Source organism: Xenopus tropicalis, chromosome 2 (assembly GCF_000004195.4).
Source record: "Xenopus tropicalis strain Nigerian chromosome 2, UCB_Xtro_10.0, whole genome shotgun sequence".
In the NCBI taxonomy this organism is placed as follows: domain Eukaryota; kingdom Metazoa; phylum Chordata; class Amphibia; order Anura; family Pipidae; genus Xenopus; species Xenopus tropicalis.
In genome coordinates this window covers 120,329,483-120,348,771 of record NC_030678.2, presented here as the reverse complement: position 1 = coordinate 120,348,771, position 19,289 = coordinate 120,329,483, and the positions used below count along the sequence as shown (strand labels likewise).

Sequence of the window (19,289 nt, the reverse complement as noted above, 5' to 3'; positions counted from 1 at the left end):
TGATGAAAACATGTTGCAGGCAACACACTACAATGGGAGAAAAAGGTGTGCACTATAAAAACCTGTTGTACATTAATGATAAGGAGAACTTTTACACAACAATACAAATATTTTGTATGTACTGGGAATGCAGTAGGAAATGACATCTATTCCTCACCACAGATTAATTACTGTTTACAGCCAAAGATGATTCCGCGATTTCACTGAAATTGTGCCGCCGCATATGCCATCCCACCGGCGATTTACATTTTCGCTGGTGGGATGGCATTTCGGGGAGATTAGTCACCTCGAACAGGGAGATTTGTCGCGGGCGACTAATCTTCCCGTGTGACAGAGCCCTAAAGATATTTATAGTAGCTCATACTATTGAAAAAACTTTCTTAAAGGAGAAGGAAAGGTAAAAACTAAGTAAGCTTTATCAGAAAGGTCTATGTAAATACAGCTATAAGCACTTACAGAAAAGCTGCACATGTTCTTCGGTATCAGACGTCCTCTCTCAGAAAAATGGTTCATTCCAGGGGTCAGAGTCTGGGCAGTTCTCTCCCCTCCCATAAGAATTCATAAAACTCACTCCCCCCTCCCTTAGGAATGTGTAATCTAAGCTATAACTAGACTGCAAGCAGGAAGCTATGAAGACCAAGTGAAAATGGCAGCTGCAATCCTAAACAAACAGAGAGTGCTTCTAGGGCTCTTTACTCAGGTATGGTAAAGCTTTCTGCTGAATAAATACAGTGTTCCAGGTGGCACTAATGTGGCTAATCTATTGGCACTAAAATGCCAAAATGACTTCTCCTTTAAGGTTCTTAATAAACAAGGTATAGGATTCATTATTCAGAATGACTGTGGCCTGGAATTTTCCAGATAAGGAATATTTCTGAAATGTGGAGCATTATGTTTAAGTTTTTCATAAATAAATAGCCTTTGGACTACTAATAATATTTAGACATTAAAACAATAGGATTGTTCTTCTGCCAACATAAACTTATCCTACTTTAGTTAAAAAGTTGAAGTCCTCCCAAAATCACAGGAAGGCCATCTCCCATAGAGTCTATTAAAAGCAAATCATTTTAAAAAATGATTTCCTCTTTCTCTGTAATAATAAAACAGTACCTTGTACTTGATCCTAACTAAGCTGCATGAATCTATATTGGTGGCTGATTATTACGTATGGTGATCCAAATAACAAAGAAAACCCCTTACCTAAAAAATTATAAAATTTCCCTTTATGTAAAAGGTACAAGGGTGATTACAGAAGTAATTTACATATGACATAAATGACCGAGCAATATATGCTTATTTACGAGCATTCTCATTGGATGTTTTTCAGGAAAGACCACTAAAAAGTGAATGCAATTCACAAAATGTGTTTTATACATAGATTTTGGGCTGAATGTGTACAAACTAAAAAGTAAAAAAGACTAAGGCTCAAAGTATACTTAAATTCCCCAATAATTCCAAGCTTTTAAAATAATATAAAGAAATTAAATGTCATTCCTGTATTCCACTAGTAGAAGAAACTATTGACCTTTTAAAAGTCAGGTTAGCACAATAAATCACCCATTTTCTAGAAGCTATTATTCCAGAATTATCTTTGCATAACTGAAAAGGTTATAGAACAAGTATCGTATTTAACTCTGGGTGTCCCATTTTTATGCATTATTCACTTGAAAATAAATGTCAGGGACTTTACCTGCAAATAAAGATTCATGAAGCGCTGTGATATCTTTTAATAAACCAACATCACATTTATTTGTACCTTAATGTTTAAATGCAATCCCTTGCCCAACATGCAAGGTTCTTCATGCTTGTTCTGGTTGGTACACTTTAAGTATTATACGATTACATTAGTAAAAATAACAAACAGGATAGGGTTGATGGCACATGGGGAGGTTTCCCCGAAGGTATAATAAAGCCAGAGATGATGTGCCCAGTACTGCCCTGGGCAATGAACACAAATTAGTGAGTAAAGAATGGAGATGCTCCCAGAGGGTATAATTAAGCACATTTAAATAAATATATATATATATATTCGCACACTCTACATACATTTACACTAATAGTAGTGACACCAACTTTGTGGATGGCACCCACCAAAAGTTCTCCCTGTATCAACCATTTTGTGTTACATACACACAAAAAATGGAAATGTAATAAAGGTTTCAAATTTTGCACCATTTGTGCCACATACATATAAATATATACCACAGAAATAACAAAGACACAGATGTCTGACCATACTTGCTGTAACTTCAGGAAACCTGAAGACATTTACTTACGCATTAAATCGTGCCCGAACTATTACCCTGCAGAAGTTTCGGAACCGGTGTTCACGGCCAACTATAAACAGTGGCTTATCAAAGTATGGGTGGTTTTCTCTTAACTCTTCTTCCTGCACTTTCCTTTGCACAAGGAGAAATGTGGAAACATATTATTATTCCTTAAGCACAGGAAAATCATTATAGACTATTGATTAGAGGAATACAAATACCTTTTCATTTCTGCTTGTTCTTTTTTTTCCTGGATCATCTTGATCTCACTGTCTTCCCTCTGTGCATTTCTGTATCTGACTGTATTGGAGTGCTGGAGTTTTGAACAAATGATATCGCTTAGATAGATATGTTACTATTTGTGTACAATACAATACAATAAATCACATTGTTTGTTTATGTATCCAGTAAGGTGGCATCCACCAGCTTTTCATACAACTCAGTCTACACCTGGAATTGGTTTTTAAACAGAATGCATATATATGTTTTTAAGTGACTGTGTATAGTGTTGTGTGCTCTGCTCAGCAGCTCATAGACTATATACATTTAATGGAGCTCAACATGTTAACTGTCCAATGAAACTTTTATGAATATGGATACAATTTATATAGATGGAACAGCTACTAGACATTGCCTCCAAGTGCAGAGCTACAGTAAATGAAACACAAATGAGTATACCTTAAACTTAAAGGAGAAGGAAAGGCATTTTGGCATTTTATTGCCAATAGCTTATTCACATTAGTGCAAGCTAGAACGTTATTTTTATACTGTAGAAAGCTTTACCATAAACAGGCCTAAAAGCTCCCTCTGTTTGTTTAAGATAGCAGCTGCCATTGTATCTTGGTCTCAGTAACTTCCGTGCTGCAGCTCAGATTACACATAGTTGGGCAAGGGGAGCAAATTCTGATGGGAGGGGGAGGAGGAGAGGGAGAGAGGAGCAAACTGAGCAGACTCATGCCATGCCCTGAAGGATTTTTCTGAGAGCAGGAAGTTTGACAAAGAAGAATGTGTACACAAATGAAGACAAGAAATCCAGCATTTCTGTAAGTGCTTATGGCTGTATTTACATAGACCTTTCTTTTAACGCTTACTTAGTCTTTACCTTTCCTTCTCCTTTAATAACCTTAATGGTGGTTTTGGGGTTAAAAATTCTTACATCCTTAAAAGTGGTAGTCCTGCAATATATAATTAATTGCCCTTGCATGCCCTGCAAAATCTGTTGTAAACAATATGTAATAAATGAAACTCACGTCTTGTGTCAGTGTTTCCAGAGACTTCCCCCTGCTGATTCTCTGACTGTTTGATCCATGTCTTAGTGATCTGAAGCAATCAAGAAAATACAAGTAATGTGAGATATTATGGATTAGCCCTCAACTCATGTGTGGCGTAAATGCATGGGAAATGAAGGAAATAGCTACATATCCCACAAGGTATTGTAGAATAAATAATTACTTATCAGGTCATATAATGAAGGGTTTTATATAGTCTTAAAATAATATATAATTTATAATAATAAAGAAAAATACTTTCTTTAAAATAATAGCCCTACTGCATTAGAAAGGTGCATTTATAGTAATAAGGCTTATACAGGATATTTACTGGAAGTGTTTTCATCTGGCAGTGGGGTGTGTATTATTCTATATCCTTTTCATGGGATTTCTGTATGAAATTACAGTATAATAGTACATTCTAGAAAGCTAAGACTGGCCTGAGGCGGCTTTGCTGGCTAAATATACCTCCGTTCTTGTCTTATGTGGTGCTGCACACTCAGTATTGATCTCTCCTTTGCAGGCTGTCCTTCAAAGGATCCACTCAGCATGCGCTGTCTTGTGCAATCTCTAAAGGAAATGATTTGCAAAGGAAAATAAATTAAACAGTGGGACATGAAAAGGTACAGCAACAGAGGCTGTGCTTTAAGAAGTAACTTCTGGATACACACAGCCCTTGTGATGTTTCTTCTGAAAAAAATATGTCACCAAAAAGACATGGTATTACAGGGCATGGATATCTCTATAACTAAATACAGTGTTACTAGTGGGCCACAACTAGAATTCTCTATACAGAAAATCCAATAATTATTACCAGATTACAATAATATCTTTTCTTGTAGTTTTAACTTAAAACAGATTTGGAAGTATTAATGCAATGTCCCACACTGTAATGGTTCTTCTGTACTGTCTAAAAATGCTGCTATGATTTATTAACTTCAGCTCAATTAGACTGAAATTCTGCAGGAAAACATGTTTGTTTTTCTCCTGTTTTTAATTAAAGCTCAATATTTTTTCTGTACAAACTGTATAAGTCATTCTTCTTGTTGCTAAGGGAGTGTCCTCCAGCCTTCCAAAGGCAACACATTATTTACACTTAGGTAGATGACTATTCTTTGCTTCCCTATACCTTTGCACTGTAAAAATTTCAGTTGCACTGTATAATCCCCCACAACATCACCTGTTGAAGGCACTGCAGCTTACCCAACCTCCCCATGCAGTCATACCCCAAAATGTTAATGTAGACAGAGCCATACTGGGGTCACCAATGTGGCACTACCCTATAGAAAAAAATGTATGTAGACCGAAGAAATTCTGTATATCAGTTAGCGGTGTGAGATGTTGCTTAAATAAATGACACTGTTCCACATAAAGCTTTGTCCTACGATATGCCTGTAATGCTGGAGGAACAATGTTTAGGGGCTGATTTACTATCCTTTGAGCTTTATATGTTGTATTCATCCTGATGCAGGACTTTGCAAAGCCTTTTAGGGTATGTACACCTACAAATATGTAACTGCTCAGGGTACTTTCCTAAGCAATTTTGCAATGTATGGTTATTCATTTTTTCCAAAGCTATTGAGCTGTTTATTAACTGTTGATATAATGAATTTTTTAACAACTGCGCCACCTGCTGGCTATTCCTCTGACTGTACAATCGGAGATATGTATGTTCAGAAGATAAATAAAGAACTGTTCTGATGTTGCTCTGCTCTGAGCTCCTGCATATGCATAATTTAACTTTAACATTATTTTGGCCAAATACCTTTTAGAGCATTTATGTTTCTTTTAAAGCAAAAATTGACTTATCATTAATTTATACCATCAAGTTGCAAATCTGCAAAGATGACTGTGTTCACAATGGATACTCTTAATAATAAGGCTAGATCCCCTGCTTATCTCATCAGAGCTTTTCCTAAAAGCTCTGCAATTTCATAGTTATTTTGTTCAGTCTTTTATCCCCAGCACCATTGGCATCTGTGATAAGACTGTTTTCTTTCAGTTTTGCTATCTGTTGTACCATTCCTCCCATGTCAATGGCTTGATTTTGCAAGGTTATAACATAAGGATGCCTCACTGATGTTAACTACCACCTATCTTCTCTTGATCCAGCCTTTCATTATCAAATATTTAAATACTGTTTAAATGTAATGCTATTTTTAAATCAAGCCTTTATTCCTAGAAACATCTAATACCAAAATCAGCCAGCATCAATTTCATACTGCACATCAGACCAGAAGATTATTGTTTATAATGCCATGTTTGTCAAATAAAGCTGACATTCATATAGGCCCAAGGCAGGCAGATTTATAACTGGGCAAAATACTTTCTGTGATTTAAAGCTAAGTTACTATAGGTCCTTGTCTAGTAATGATTCATGAGTAATTAAGAAACAGTATTACCTGAGGATTTTATTAACTGCAGTTTCCTTTTCCAGAAGATTCCTTGCTCTTATACTAAACACTGATTTACGAAGCTGTAAGGCAAAAAAAGAACATTATAACTGCTGCATTTATCTCTGTTTACTGTTACCACACACCAGATTGTATAAAAGGCTATAGCTGCTTAGATGAGCAAAAACAAGCATTTGTTGGAATTCAGGACTTCAAAAACATTCTGTAGGCCCTATACTTATTATTTATTAGGCAATGATGATACAACTGTAAGGAGACAACAAACTATAGGGGTCATTTACAAACATACAACAAGTTCGGGATGCATAGATGGAGAGCACACATAGTTCATTAAAGGAAAACTATACCCCCAGAATGAATGCTCAACCAACAGATAGTTTATATCATATTAAGTGGTCTATTAAGGAATCTTACCAAACTGGAATATATATATTTGATCTACTGTGTGATCTCCAAGGGAGCACACAGCCCATCACTAAATGTTTGCTTAAGACAAAAAAAATAAAATATTTATATATATATATAAAATATTGAACAGTGACGGCACTCAAAGGATTTGTGTATCAGAAGTGAAAATAATATTATTATTTTCACTTCTGATGCGCAAATCCTTTGAGTGCCGTCACTGTTCAATATTGTACAAAACCTTAGCTCTGGCATCAAGGTATCACCAAATTGTATGGGTGTGCTCCCCACTCTGGACTGTATATATATATATATATTTTTTTTTTTCTTTTTTGTCTTAAGCAAACATTTAGTGATGGGCTGTGTGCTCCCTTGGAGATCACATAACGAGAAATAATGCAGCTCTAACTGTCACAGAAAGAAGTATGGGAGTAAAAGACAGAACTTAGAGAACTATAGAGACCTACATTGTTTGTGGGTATATTTTTCCTTTAAGGTAACTGGATTCAAAATACACCTGCACTTGCATATGGCTGGCAATACATCCATAATTACTCTTCTAATGGATGGCGTGCAACTGCGCATACTCATGCACTGAACCCAGGAGCTACTGCCACCTTGGACCTGGTGGTAGCTCCACGGTTCTCATGGTGGGTTGAATAGGTGCACCAGACATTTTTCTAGCGAATTAGATAAAAATGTTGTTTTTAATTGCATTTGAATTTTGAATCAGCACAATTGCAGTGGACCCTTGGAAAATAACACTGGAATTATGAGTAACAGACATGGAGATTTACATCTGAAATTGCACACAGCACTTCACAAATGACCCCTTATGTATACCATAATTTAGTGCCTTTCCTCTGTTAAGGAGAGTAGAAATGATAGGTGCTTGCGTATGGCGTATATTTTAAGCAAGCCGAAAAATGCTTGCTGAAAATACGCGCCATGAATGAAATACGCTCGGGTGCAGGCACATGTAGCCGTAATCTGCATAAAAATGCGAGAGAATGCAAAGTCTTGCGTTTTATGCAGATAACAGCTACATGTGCCTGTACCCGAGCGTATTTCATTCATTTGATTGCAGGCACAGGTAGGACCACATGGCGTGTATTTGTGGCAAGTGTTTTTTGGCTTGCCGAAAATATACGCCATACACATGGTGTGGCACCAGCCTTAGTAACTCCACTATCTGTTGCAATACCTTTCCCATGTGACCAGACATAACAATATATGTATATTAGGCTAATGCCACGCGGGCACATTCTCGGTAAGCCGAAAAATGATTGCCGAGAATGCGCCCCGCTACTGTAAATTCAGTCTTCCTTGTGCCTGCACCCAACTGAATGGAATACGCTCGGGTGCATGCACATGTAGCCGATATCCGCTAAAAAACAAAAGACTTCATATTTTTGGTGGACATCGGCTACATGTGCATGCACTGGAGTGTATTTCATTCATTCAGGTGCAGGCACAGGCATTTTTGACCGTATGGAGTGTATTCTTGGCAAGCGTTTTTCGACTGTGGCATTAGCCTAAATGAGAGATATGAAGTCTCATTTACAAATGCATTGCAATGTTCAAAATGCACTTTTTGGAAGCAAATCCTTATGATTTTTTTCTTGAAATGGTATCCTGTGTTATCCAATAAGTGGTTATTTTAGAAGCTTCTATTTCTATAACAGGTCATGTAAGTTGTACTGTGACACAGAATTCTGATAATTAACAAATTATGCGTCTGCATACTACTCAGTGCAAAGAATAAAATAGCTTTCCTTCTTTGATCAGAAACTTTACTTTTCCTTTTTGGGTCCCTTTGTGGTCAACTAATCAGCTAGGAGATGCCTGACTGTGTTTCTCAGTTGTTACTGACTGGAAATCCTACAAAAAGCTCCAAAACAGCATTGAAAAAAAAAAAAAAAAAAAAAAAAGGATTTTGTGTTGTAACATAATGGATGTTACAATGATTTAGACTCTCAACTCTCTCTAAGGCAGTTTAAAAACCAGTGGTCATGCCAACTTGGGAAGTGTACATGTTTCTGAGATATCAGTTCCTGTCTAATGTTTACTTGCATTTTATTAATGTAATTTAAATTTTTTTTTTTTTGTAGATTATTTTTTTTTTATTAAATATAATACTTTTGCATTGACAATTTTTTAACTTTATTAAATAATGTTCCCATTGCTATTTTTATGCAAAGCATTGAAACTGAAGCACTGAAAACTTTGGATTGCTTTTGATTAGAAAGGCCTGGGCATCTTGTAAAAATGGCAGAATGAACGGTGCAAAATATAGGGAAATGTGACAAGAGAACCCGCCAGTCTGATGAAAAATTGGAGCTTGGGTCAGGTTAATCTTTCAGCAGGCAGGTGAAGTGTAAAGTAATACCAGAGTGGATCATGAACAAAAAGGTTCATGTCCTGCAATGGCCCAGTCAAATGTCTGATCTTAGTCTAATAAAAAATCTGTGACATTATTTAAAAATGTAGAAGCACAAATGTCATCTGGATTAACCTTAAAGAACAATGCAAGTTAAAATCACTGTGGGGGGTGCTAATTTGTTAGGCATCCCCAATGATCCTATTCATTTCTCTTCTTTAAAAGAATGCACTGGCCCAGGACCATTTTGCACAGGGCAGCATTTTACCTCTTTTTCCCCAATGAATCCCTGCACTGAATGAAGGTGTATGAATCTACAGAAATCAGCATAGAATTGCTGTACCATGCATGTGCTTGCCCAGGCTGATGCAAAAGATCATGGGCTTCCACCCTTGACTCCCAAGTTAGCAATTAGAATGAATAGGGAGTGCCTAGCAGTGCAAAGTGTTTTTGGCTTCCATTGTCCTATAACCACCTGGAGCAAATCTGCCAGGAGAATGACACAAATGATTCCCAAACAGTGCACAAACAGAATAGTAAAGTGTGGCAAGTAAAAATAGAAGTGTGATAAAGAAATATATATGCAAACAGCATTTTCTTCTTTTTATAACATCATTTTGAGATTTGCCGTTTTCATTTAATTCATTTCAAAAGGGACACAAATGTAATGTAGGATTTGCCACTCAGTAAAATATGGAAACTAGTCGAGGGTGTAAATACTTTTGCAAGGTGCCATATATAATCATTTCTGTTTCCATTTTTTAGACAGTATTAGATATAACTGTGTATTCTGGTGAATCAGCCCAAACATCTCATTTTCTGCCAGGATCTGAAAAGGAAAAGGTCAGGCTTATTTCAGAGTGTGTTATCAATCTTGCACTAATTGCAGATTGAGCTTTCAAAGCCATAGTAACCAGGAAATAATTTAGCAGGTGTTTCACCTCCAAGTTACGCAAATGAGTGAAAAGATTGATTGAGGTCAGAAACAGTTTGATGCTGCATATAATAAGCAGCTATCACAGTGTTCCTTATTTAATGGGCACTATTCAATCAGTGTGCTTAAAATGGATTGATTGAATTAATAAGTGTGTTCCGCCAAGGTATTGTTTCTTTTCCTTTAAATGATGCACTCAAACCCTCAAATGAATATTTAATTGTAAGTTGGTCTGAATATGGCTGTCGTCAGGTAAGTCATCTTTCTAAAGCATACTGAGCAAAACATACTTTTTGGATTGTTATACCACTGAAGTATGCCTGGGAGGCAAAGATCAGCAGTACTATCTATTTTCAATCTATTTTAGGACTAGCTGAAAGTCAAGATGACTAATGTGGGAGCCTGGACACTTGTTTTCAAGCACTGTCTGCAACAATAAAAATGCTTGTTTGTATTTAATGTGGCAGCAATGTAATGAAAGCAAAACAGGTAAGGGTAATACACTAAGGGGCCTATTTATTTTGCTGTGTAAAAAAAGCCAACAAAATTCACCATACGTCGCTAGGCTTTGCCGCATAAAAAATTAATAATTTTGTAGACATTTTTCTTCCTACGCAACTTACGTAACATCTGGCATTCGGACGGTCAAAGCCGCCATTTATTTTACACAATTTTTTTTGGTGAATTTTGTTTTAAACAGTACAATAAATAGGCCTCTAAGTGCACCAATGAAAGGGGAAATTAAAGCAGAAGTTTGCTACTGGTCCAATACTCAATACCAGCAGATACCTTATTCTTTTCAGCTCCTTGTAAATAAACATTTGATTTGTTGCAAGGGGGTCATTAGACTTGGACAATCTGAGCCCCTTTAATTACATTACCATGCAAGGGAGGTGTGTTGGTGCAGATCCAACCATGTGATTATTTAACAATCATATGACTGAATTTTTTTTTCTGTTTGCAAGTGTCTTCCATGATTTCATGAGAAATAACAACGTGTCCATGAAAAGAATATATAAATATCCTTATTAAGTAGTTAGGCAGTTATGTGATCCTGAACCATATAGCCAGCTTCAAGCAGATTCACTGCTTGCCTATGGAATTACTGGAACAAACACAAATGCTCAATAGCACAAACAGGTATCTATACAATTCCAGCTTTGTTCAGAATACATTTTTTTTTGTGTACATTTTGATTAAAAAACAATGTCAACAATTTGTGTTGAAATAGATACAAAATACATCTCTGTAAAAATGTGCATAGGCTGTAATCTGGCATTATGCGCCCGGCTTTTCCCTTTCATGTCCCTCCTACGCATTTACTCCTTATCATGCAAATTGCTCCGTGGGATGAGTAATGCTTCTGTATGACACTACATTATATTATACAAGTTGTGTTCTGAAGTTCATAAAAGCATCAATGTGTGCATATTTTGAAACAATTACAAGTGCCTTTCATTGCTAACAAGAGTATCCAGAAATCTGTTATTAGGTGCAGAATATTCTGTTGCCTGGCTACTGTTAGCTCTGCTTAAGTCCCTAACTACCATATTTGTTGAATCAACACTGCCCCCAAAAATTGTATCCTGTAGGGCTGCATGTAATTTTTTTCAAGATCAAACCCCAATATGTAAAAAAAGGCACTAAGTTTGCAGAGGTGCAGTAATGATGGACTTTAGATTATGTACCAGGAACGGTGGCAGGCAACATACCAATTTGTATGATATACTTTAGCTGGAGTGGCTACTGCTAAAATAACAACTAGTTACACTTATAGCTTTTCCCGTTTTCTGTAGGACATACATTTAAGTAAACAGCTTGAATAGTTATTTGCTATAAGGAAATACAAAAACAAGTAAGTTAAGGAGTGTGTGACATAGTAACAAAAGTAAGATATCATCATACATTTTAATATCACATTTTCCTGAGGGAAACTGATGTTTGAATGCAACAGTGAAAATATTGTCATTATCTCATGCTGCATCATATACTGTATATTGCTTGCTATATCTTACTTTCCTATTATTGCAAATGTAATGATTGACATCAGAAAGCTATTCCTAGGGTATAAATTACCTTTTGGTCAATGTACTTATTCTCTTCTACTCCTGATCGTTTGGAATGATCACATGAAGAAGAAGAAGCAGATGGAAGCCTTCTTAATAAACAGCTTGTGTCTTGTTGCTGGCGGTCAATAAACTGCTTCATGAAACTCTCCCTTAAAGAAAATGTTGAATCATACTGATAAAACCACTGAACATTCAACAGCGGCAGAAAAGAAGAATACAAGTAATTTAATTATGAGTTAAGATCAATTGGCCTCATTTATATAGTGGTATAACATTAAATGCTGCATTTCCTTTGCCTTTATTATAATTAAAATGTATTTATAAAATGCCAGCATATTCTGCAGCGTTGAACAATAAATGGGAATATACATTAAACATAAAAGAAAACATACAAAACAATCAATAACCAATACAAGAGGCAAATAGAGCCCTGCTCAAAAGAACTTACAATCTTTAGCAGCTAACATACATATTTTAGTAAATTGAAATCTATTTTAATAGTAGCAGTTGCCCCTTTGGGTGTAGCAGGAGGAGGAAGACACATCAGAGGAGCCAGTATTAGCCTTTGGGTAAAACTGCATCACCCAGATGTGTTTAGTCAATCAACCATATACAGTACCTATTTCAATTTCACTTTACAACAGTTAATTGTATCCATTCCTTTGACAAAACAACACCACTTGGTGTAACTTCCAGAAAACTGAACTGAGCTGCTGAGTTAATATGCAACTTCTGCAACCCTGCAAGGTGCATGTATTCTTAATTTGAAAATACCTGGTAAACTTACTAAAGATGTTCATAATTAATGTAATGAGTTTAATTTCTTCTGGCAGTGGCATGGGCAGTTCAAAATCCTCAGAGCAATGATAAATAGGCCTATCACTAAAAGCAGTTAGCAGCTGTTTTTATTGATAACCTGGACACAGCTCAAAACTTCTGTACATAAAAATTATTTCACTTTATTAACATTTGTAGGATATTATAATTCACAGAGGAGTTTCATGACCGTATAAGACTGGTTGCTTTTATACAGTTCATGAAATTAGAAGGTGACATTTTATATCTTAATATTTTACAACTAGAGTACATTATTTATTATAATACACAAGTTTCAGTAAGTCGTGTGACACATATTAAATCAATAACCGATTATAACTCATGACATCACTAAGCAACATTAATAAGGATATAATTTACAAGATTTTCATGGCTCGTGTGTATTATATATTAAATAATGTATGGCTAATGTAAGGCTATTATAAGTCACTGAGGAGTTCCAAAACCATATAGAAGCTGTTGAGACAATCACTTATGACGGGTAAGTTCTGTATAAAGGGACACATAAAATCCCCCAGTGTCCCCTATAAAGACAACCCAAGGCAGGTGAGGTAGGAGATAAAGGTATAAAAATACTATATATGCAAGGTATAAAAAATAATATAAAAGCCTAGTATACCATCTTATAAAATCACAAGGATTAGACATGATAGTGCTGACTAGTTAAGACCCTACATGCACTTTGCTATTTGCACAGCTGGAACCACAGAGCACACAGACAGTTGTAAAAGGGGCATCATATACTTTTTAGATAAGGTATGTCATCCTCTATAAAAGGCTAAGATTTTCAGGGTCTCATTTGAAGCTGTTAGTGACACATTTCAGTTGCTGTTCTGTGTTGCTGAAAGCTTCCACAAGACTCTGTCTTTGATTAATGAATAAAGCATCAGTTATGCTGAGAACCTTGTCTTAGGGTCTTGTTGTATAGTAAGGTTCTGGTTGGTTAAAATTACCAACAAAGCATGAGGCATGGAATATGTACCATAGATGTGCATGTGCAAGTAAATAACATATGTAGATATATTAGAGAATCATTCGAAAGTAGGCCGCTCCACACAGGACTTATGGTGAACAAAAAAATTTTTTATTTGTAGAATATAACAATTACTGACGTTTCGGCTGGCGTTCCAGCCTTTCTCAAAGTTACAAAACTACAAGTGCAGTGAACCTAAATACAACAAGTGGCGGGAAACAAAGACTGTGATGGGGGCGTGACGTGGTGAATGACTGACAAGTAAGACTCAACATTACAAAGAACAAAATCAAACGAAAAATAACGAATAAAATTTAAACATAAAAAATACAAAGTAGAAAATCAAGGTTACATGTATTCTACCCTAAGGCCTAATCAATATGTATGTACAAAAAATTTTTTAACATGTGACTCAGATGCCAGCGGTAAGTAAAGTGTCTCATCATAATAAAACACATTTACGTGTCATTTCTTGTTGCGTGCCATTTCTTGTTGCGTGTCATTTCAAAAAAGGTCCACAACATATTTAGGGAACCTAGCGCGTTTATACCAACAGACCAAAATGAAATTGCAACTAAAAAATAGCAAAATAAATACGTATCCAAACTGCCGAATCAAGCCGTGTTGCTACGGTAGTCGGTGTATGGAAACCCAACAGCGTGTAGAGAAAAGCTAGGTAATCAGTGTAAAGAAACCCATTGTCATGTAGAGCACAGAAGGAAGGTAAGTGAGATTCTATACTTAGAAAAGCACAAGAGCCAAAAGGTTAAAGAGTAAAGGAAACAGAACCCAGTGTTCACGGGTAGCATACCGTTCAGTGGAGGATCAGACGCGATGTCAGTTAGCAGGCACGTAACGGCACAAAGATTTACAACGAAGGGAGGAGGTCATGATCTCCAAGGAGTTTATGTCGGCCCGTAAGGACCTACTCGTCAGAGGGGTAGTGTTAAAGAATGTCAATAGCTAACGCACTAGCGGCACAGCCCAGTGTGTAATAAAACAGACTCCAGCCGAGTCTATATCTGCTCATTGAAGCATAATAGAACAGAGAAAACATCATCCGGGGTAGAACGCAGCGTCCACCGTATAGGGGGCAGCTGCTGTGATACCCTTTCTTTTTGTAAAATTGGTGACCACACACATGAGACCGCAGTGTCCGTGACATGGGGACCAGTGTGGCTCAATACTGTGTCACAAGCTGTCTAGATGTCAGCTTAAAGGGCTGTGAAACCGCATATATAGATGCATCAGCATACACATTGAGATATCTAGTGACCCATCTAAGGGTGTAGAAGTCCACCGTATAGGGGGCATATACACCCGTTGGACAAGTCATTTAGGTGAAATATTGTGTGCTATATTAAATTCTATATAGGGACACTTTTCGATTCAACACTGAATGGCGACAGCCAAAGTCAAAAATAATGAATACCAGATACCCTTACCCATGAATAAGACCTGCAAGAGCTGAGCGTCATCTGATCACACCGAAGGTACTTACGTAACCGTGTTCATATGTAAGGGAAACATTGTACCGTGTTGATATGTAAGAGAAACATTGTATCCATAGTGAATTGCAGAAAAAAGAAACAAATTAAATAAAGGAGAATGTAGAGACACATAATAGACAAAGGGAGAGCTTGAGAAAGTACAGCCCTGTATAAACTTGGATATGAACAAATCTAACTTGTAACAAGATCTAATAATACAACGCAAGGGAGCATAATAAATTGAGACAAACAATAGGGTCCAAACATCAGAGCCCCACAGTCATTTGATGTACCTAAATCATAGGTAGGGAAGAGGTTAGATCATCAGTACTGTATTGATTCATGGTAAATAAAAGGCTGCATAAGACACCATTTCATTTAAGCCCATAGGATTTAGGGTATTAAGTCTATGAATCCAGCGTAGTTCTAGTTGAAGTAACATTTTCTCCCGGTTCCCGCCTCGGACTAACGGTGGTACATGGTCAATCACCATGCTGCGGAGGCTGGCGAGGGAGTGTTGGTGGGTAAGAAAATGTAAGGCTAGAGGTGTATCGGCCTTACCACTGTCTAGAGCCAGTCTAATAGCAGATCGATGGTTTGCCATTCGGTCACGGAAAGTGGTTATGGTTTTACCCACATATAAAAGGCCACAGGGGCATTTAATAAAATAGATAATGAATTTTGACGTGCATGTGAGTCTGTATTTAATGTGGATACTCTTCCCATTGTGAGGATGATTAAAGCAAGGACCTGTCATCAGATTATTACATGTGGTGCAGGAAGGGCATTTGTAGCATCCCAATTTGGTAGGAGTAAGCCAAGTGGATGGATTATTTGTCTGGTAGCAATGAGCGGGATCAGTTTTGACAAGTAGATCCCTCAAATTTCGCCCACGTCGATATGCTATACGTGGGGGAGTTCTGAAAATGGGGGGGAGGGTTTTGTCCTTGGCTAGGACTGACCAGTGATTAAAGATAGACTGTATCAGTGGTCGTTTGTCCGGTGTGTAGGTTGTAAGGAAAGTAAGTCTTTCATCTTGGGGACACGTGGAAGTTCTAGTGTTGCCCCGTAGGAGGGACCCTTGGTCTAACTGAAGTGCTTTCTCTTTACATAGTAGTAGATCATGTAGTGCATAACCCCTCTCACAGAACTTTACTATTAATTCATCCAATTGTTGTTGGAGTTGTGTAGCCTGTGAGTTATTCCTCACCATCCGAATCATTTGTGAGTAGGGAATACCTTTTAAAAGGTGTGGTGGGTGACATGAGGAATGATGGAGGAGTGTGTTTCTGTCCGTGGGTTTTCTGTATGTGGTGGTTTGGAGCATGCAGTCCTGGATAGTAAGGGAGAGATCCAAAAAGGAGATATTGGTAGGGTGAATCTCAGCTGTAAATTTAATGGTAGTCGGAAGTTGGTTGAGTTCCTTGACCATCTGTGTAAATTGTTCAGTAGTACCTACCCAAACCAGGAACAGATCATCGATGTATCGAAAAAGTTTGTAAATGTTTCCCAAGCTTAGGGAGTATAAAGGTCTGTTCGTAATGGGACATGTAAATGTTGGCGAAAGAAGGGGCAACATTAGATCCCATGCTTGTTCCACTGATCTGTAGGAAGTATGTCATCTCAAATTTGAAGTAATTGAAGGTTAAACAGAACTGTAATAGGTGTAGAAGAAATTCGGTCGGTGGTCTGTTGTGATCTGGGTGTCTTGTCAATGCCGTTCTCACCACATCTAAACCCTCCTCAGTCGGAATAACTGTGTATAAGGAGGACACATCCATGGTTGCCAGTTTGGCTTTAGAGGGTAGAGGAGCTGACTGTAGAATTTTATTCAAAAAGTCACCTGAATCCTTGATGTATGTGGGGGAATTTTTTACCACCGGTTGTAAATAATGATCAACATAAATAGCCAGAGGTTGTAATATTGAACCCCTTGCACTGACAATGGGTCGGCCAGGGGGAGTTACCGGGTTTTTGTGTACTTTGGGCAACGTATAAAGAATAGGGCAAACAGGAAACTCTTGTTTCAAGAAACTTGCAGTGCTTTCTGTAAGAAGGCCTGCAGCCAATCCCATCTGTAGGAAGGAGTGAATCTGTTTTTTATATTCCGTAGTAGGATCCCTGGGGAGTTGTCTATACGTGTTTGTATCACTTAATTGACGTAAAATTTCTGCACGGTAATCAGTATAGTTTTGGATCACAATAGAACCACCCTTATCGGCTGGTCTGATGACAATGTTAGGGTTGTTGGCGAGTGTTTTAATGGCCTCTTTTTCGCTGGTAATGGTTGGAGTGCTGCGCCGCCGATGGGACTGGATTTCTTCCTAGTCTCACCTCCTCAGCCATCAGCCTGCGTAAAAAGGCCTCTATAGACCTTTGGCTGGCTATGGTAAGGTCTCAAATGTACTCGGGGTCCTAAAAAATCATGGTGTTTGTGGACTAATCCTTAGGTGCCGCTACATATGTGTTCACATTATTGCGTGCACTGTACCTTGTGTGTACTCCGTCCTTGTTCAGTTATTCATCGCTTTTACATTATAGAGGAGCTCCTAGGCTGACTCCAACGTTGCGCGTAGGGCGGATTTTTTCGGCAAGCGGAAAAATGCGTTTTTCCGCTTGCCGAAAAAATCAGCCCTACGTCACGTGTGGCATCAGCCTTAAATTTGTCATAGTTTCAATTGCATCTCCTTTATACAGACAGCAGACCAAGCATCCAGAAAATGTGCCATTTCATTATATGGGTATATGCAGATCCTCTAGCAAAAGGTTAGCGATTTGAAGGGGCCCTAAAGATATGGTTGTACTATGCACAGAACAAATTTAGCGTGGATAATTGCTCACATTGCCAGTCCCAGTATGCATTCTGTCTATTGTGATCCAATTATTGGATACATGTTGCCTGCTGTATCTTGATCAGTGATATGGCTTCTGTCTAATGGTGAGATTATTATATAGTCTGACAGGTGCTAGTTTTAGGACTATAGCATATGCCATCATTTAATTCACTTTATATGCCTATGGCTTATGTCAGATGGGGGGGCACTGTTTTACTGTACTGCATATAAGGGTCAGTTGAAATTTTTATTTGAAAATCCAAAGTCCAAATATGGAAGATTGTATTATTCAAAATATAAACATCATGGCAAGTAGCAATTGAGATTGTACTGTTAGGAAAATGCTGCCTATATTATTAAGAGCTGACATAAGTATTCTGGAGGCGTAGTTATGTCTTCAAAAGTAAAATGGTTTGGTTTTATTCTGTTATAGCAAACTTCACTTCTCATCTTCACTTTCTCTAATCTTTGATTATTAAAGGAGTTGTTCACCTTTAAATTAACTTTTAGTATGACGTTGATAGTGCTATCCTGCGACAGTTTTCAGTTGGTCTTCATTTTTTATTAGTAGTTATTTAATTAATTGGCTTTTTGTTTCAGCAGTTCTCCAGGTTGATATTTCAGGAGCTATCTGGTTGCTAGGTTCCAATTTAACCTAGCAACCAGGCAGTGGTTTGTAAGAGAGACTGGAATATGAATAGAGGAGGGCCTAAACAGAAATACAAGTAATACAAAGTAACAATAACAAAACAATTGTAGCCTCACAGAGAAATAGTTTTTGGCAACTGGAGTCCGTGACCCCCATTTTAAAGCTGGAAAACATCAGAAGAGTAACGCAAATAATTAAACCATAAAAAGTAAAAAATGAAGACCAATTGAAAACTTGCTAAGACTAGGCCATTCTGTAACATAACAAAAGTTAACCTGAAGGTGAACCACCCCTTTAAAAGGCATATTAAAAAAAATGTGACAAACTTTGTGGTATGTTTCTCAGGTTTTTCCGTCTTGGGCATAAGAACAACTGGGAAAAGTTTTCTCAAATTGCATAAGGTACCCATAGAATTTAACATTAAACAACTCATGAATTTTGGAGAACACTTTAGAATTCTCCAATATGTGGAGTGATAGAAAGATTTCCTGTAAACCAAAACAACCACTGATGCATTTTTGAATGGATCCTGCTTTGAACTACACCTGTACCAAAAAAAAAAAACTAGTGAGAAGACCCAATAAAATTTGACTAAATCTGTGTGAGATCCGGCTACATTTTTTGTCTCAACCTTTGATATATTGGCCCCTTAATTCTGGTTTAGAGGTATACGATAGCTCAGAGTAAGTGGATTGCAAATGATCAGAACACTCTGGACCATAATGATCAGACTCCGGCTATTGAAAACATTATTTTTGTGTCTTTTGTA

The 19,289-nt window shown here is 37.3% G+C and overlaps 1 protein-coding gene across 4 annotated transcripts in view; it reads right to left on the bottom strand.

The window, feature by feature from the left end:
* Positions 1-19,289, bottom strand: part of nalcn (sodium leak channel, non selective) — a 140,515-nt gene that overhangs the window by 31,135 nt on the left and 90,091 nt on the right. For all 4 annotated transcript variants that reach the window (XM_002937079.5, XM_012957712.3, XM_012957710.3 and 1 more), the window contains 6 exons: positions 11,745-11,886; positions 5,938-6,011; positions 4,004-4,105; positions 3,518-3,587; positions 2,489-2,580; positions 2,277-2,399 (listed from right to left, as the gene is read on the bottom strand). In XM_002937079.5, the coding sequence (XP_002937125.2) occupies positions 2,277-2,399; positions 2,489-2,580; positions 3,518-3,587; positions 4,004-4,105; positions 5,938-6,011; positions 11,745-11,886 (603 nt within the window). The remainder of the gene's footprint in view (positions 1-2,276; positions 2,400-2,488; positions 2,581-3,517; positions 3,588-4,003; positions 4,106-5,937; positions 6,012-11,744; positions 11,887-19,289) is intronic.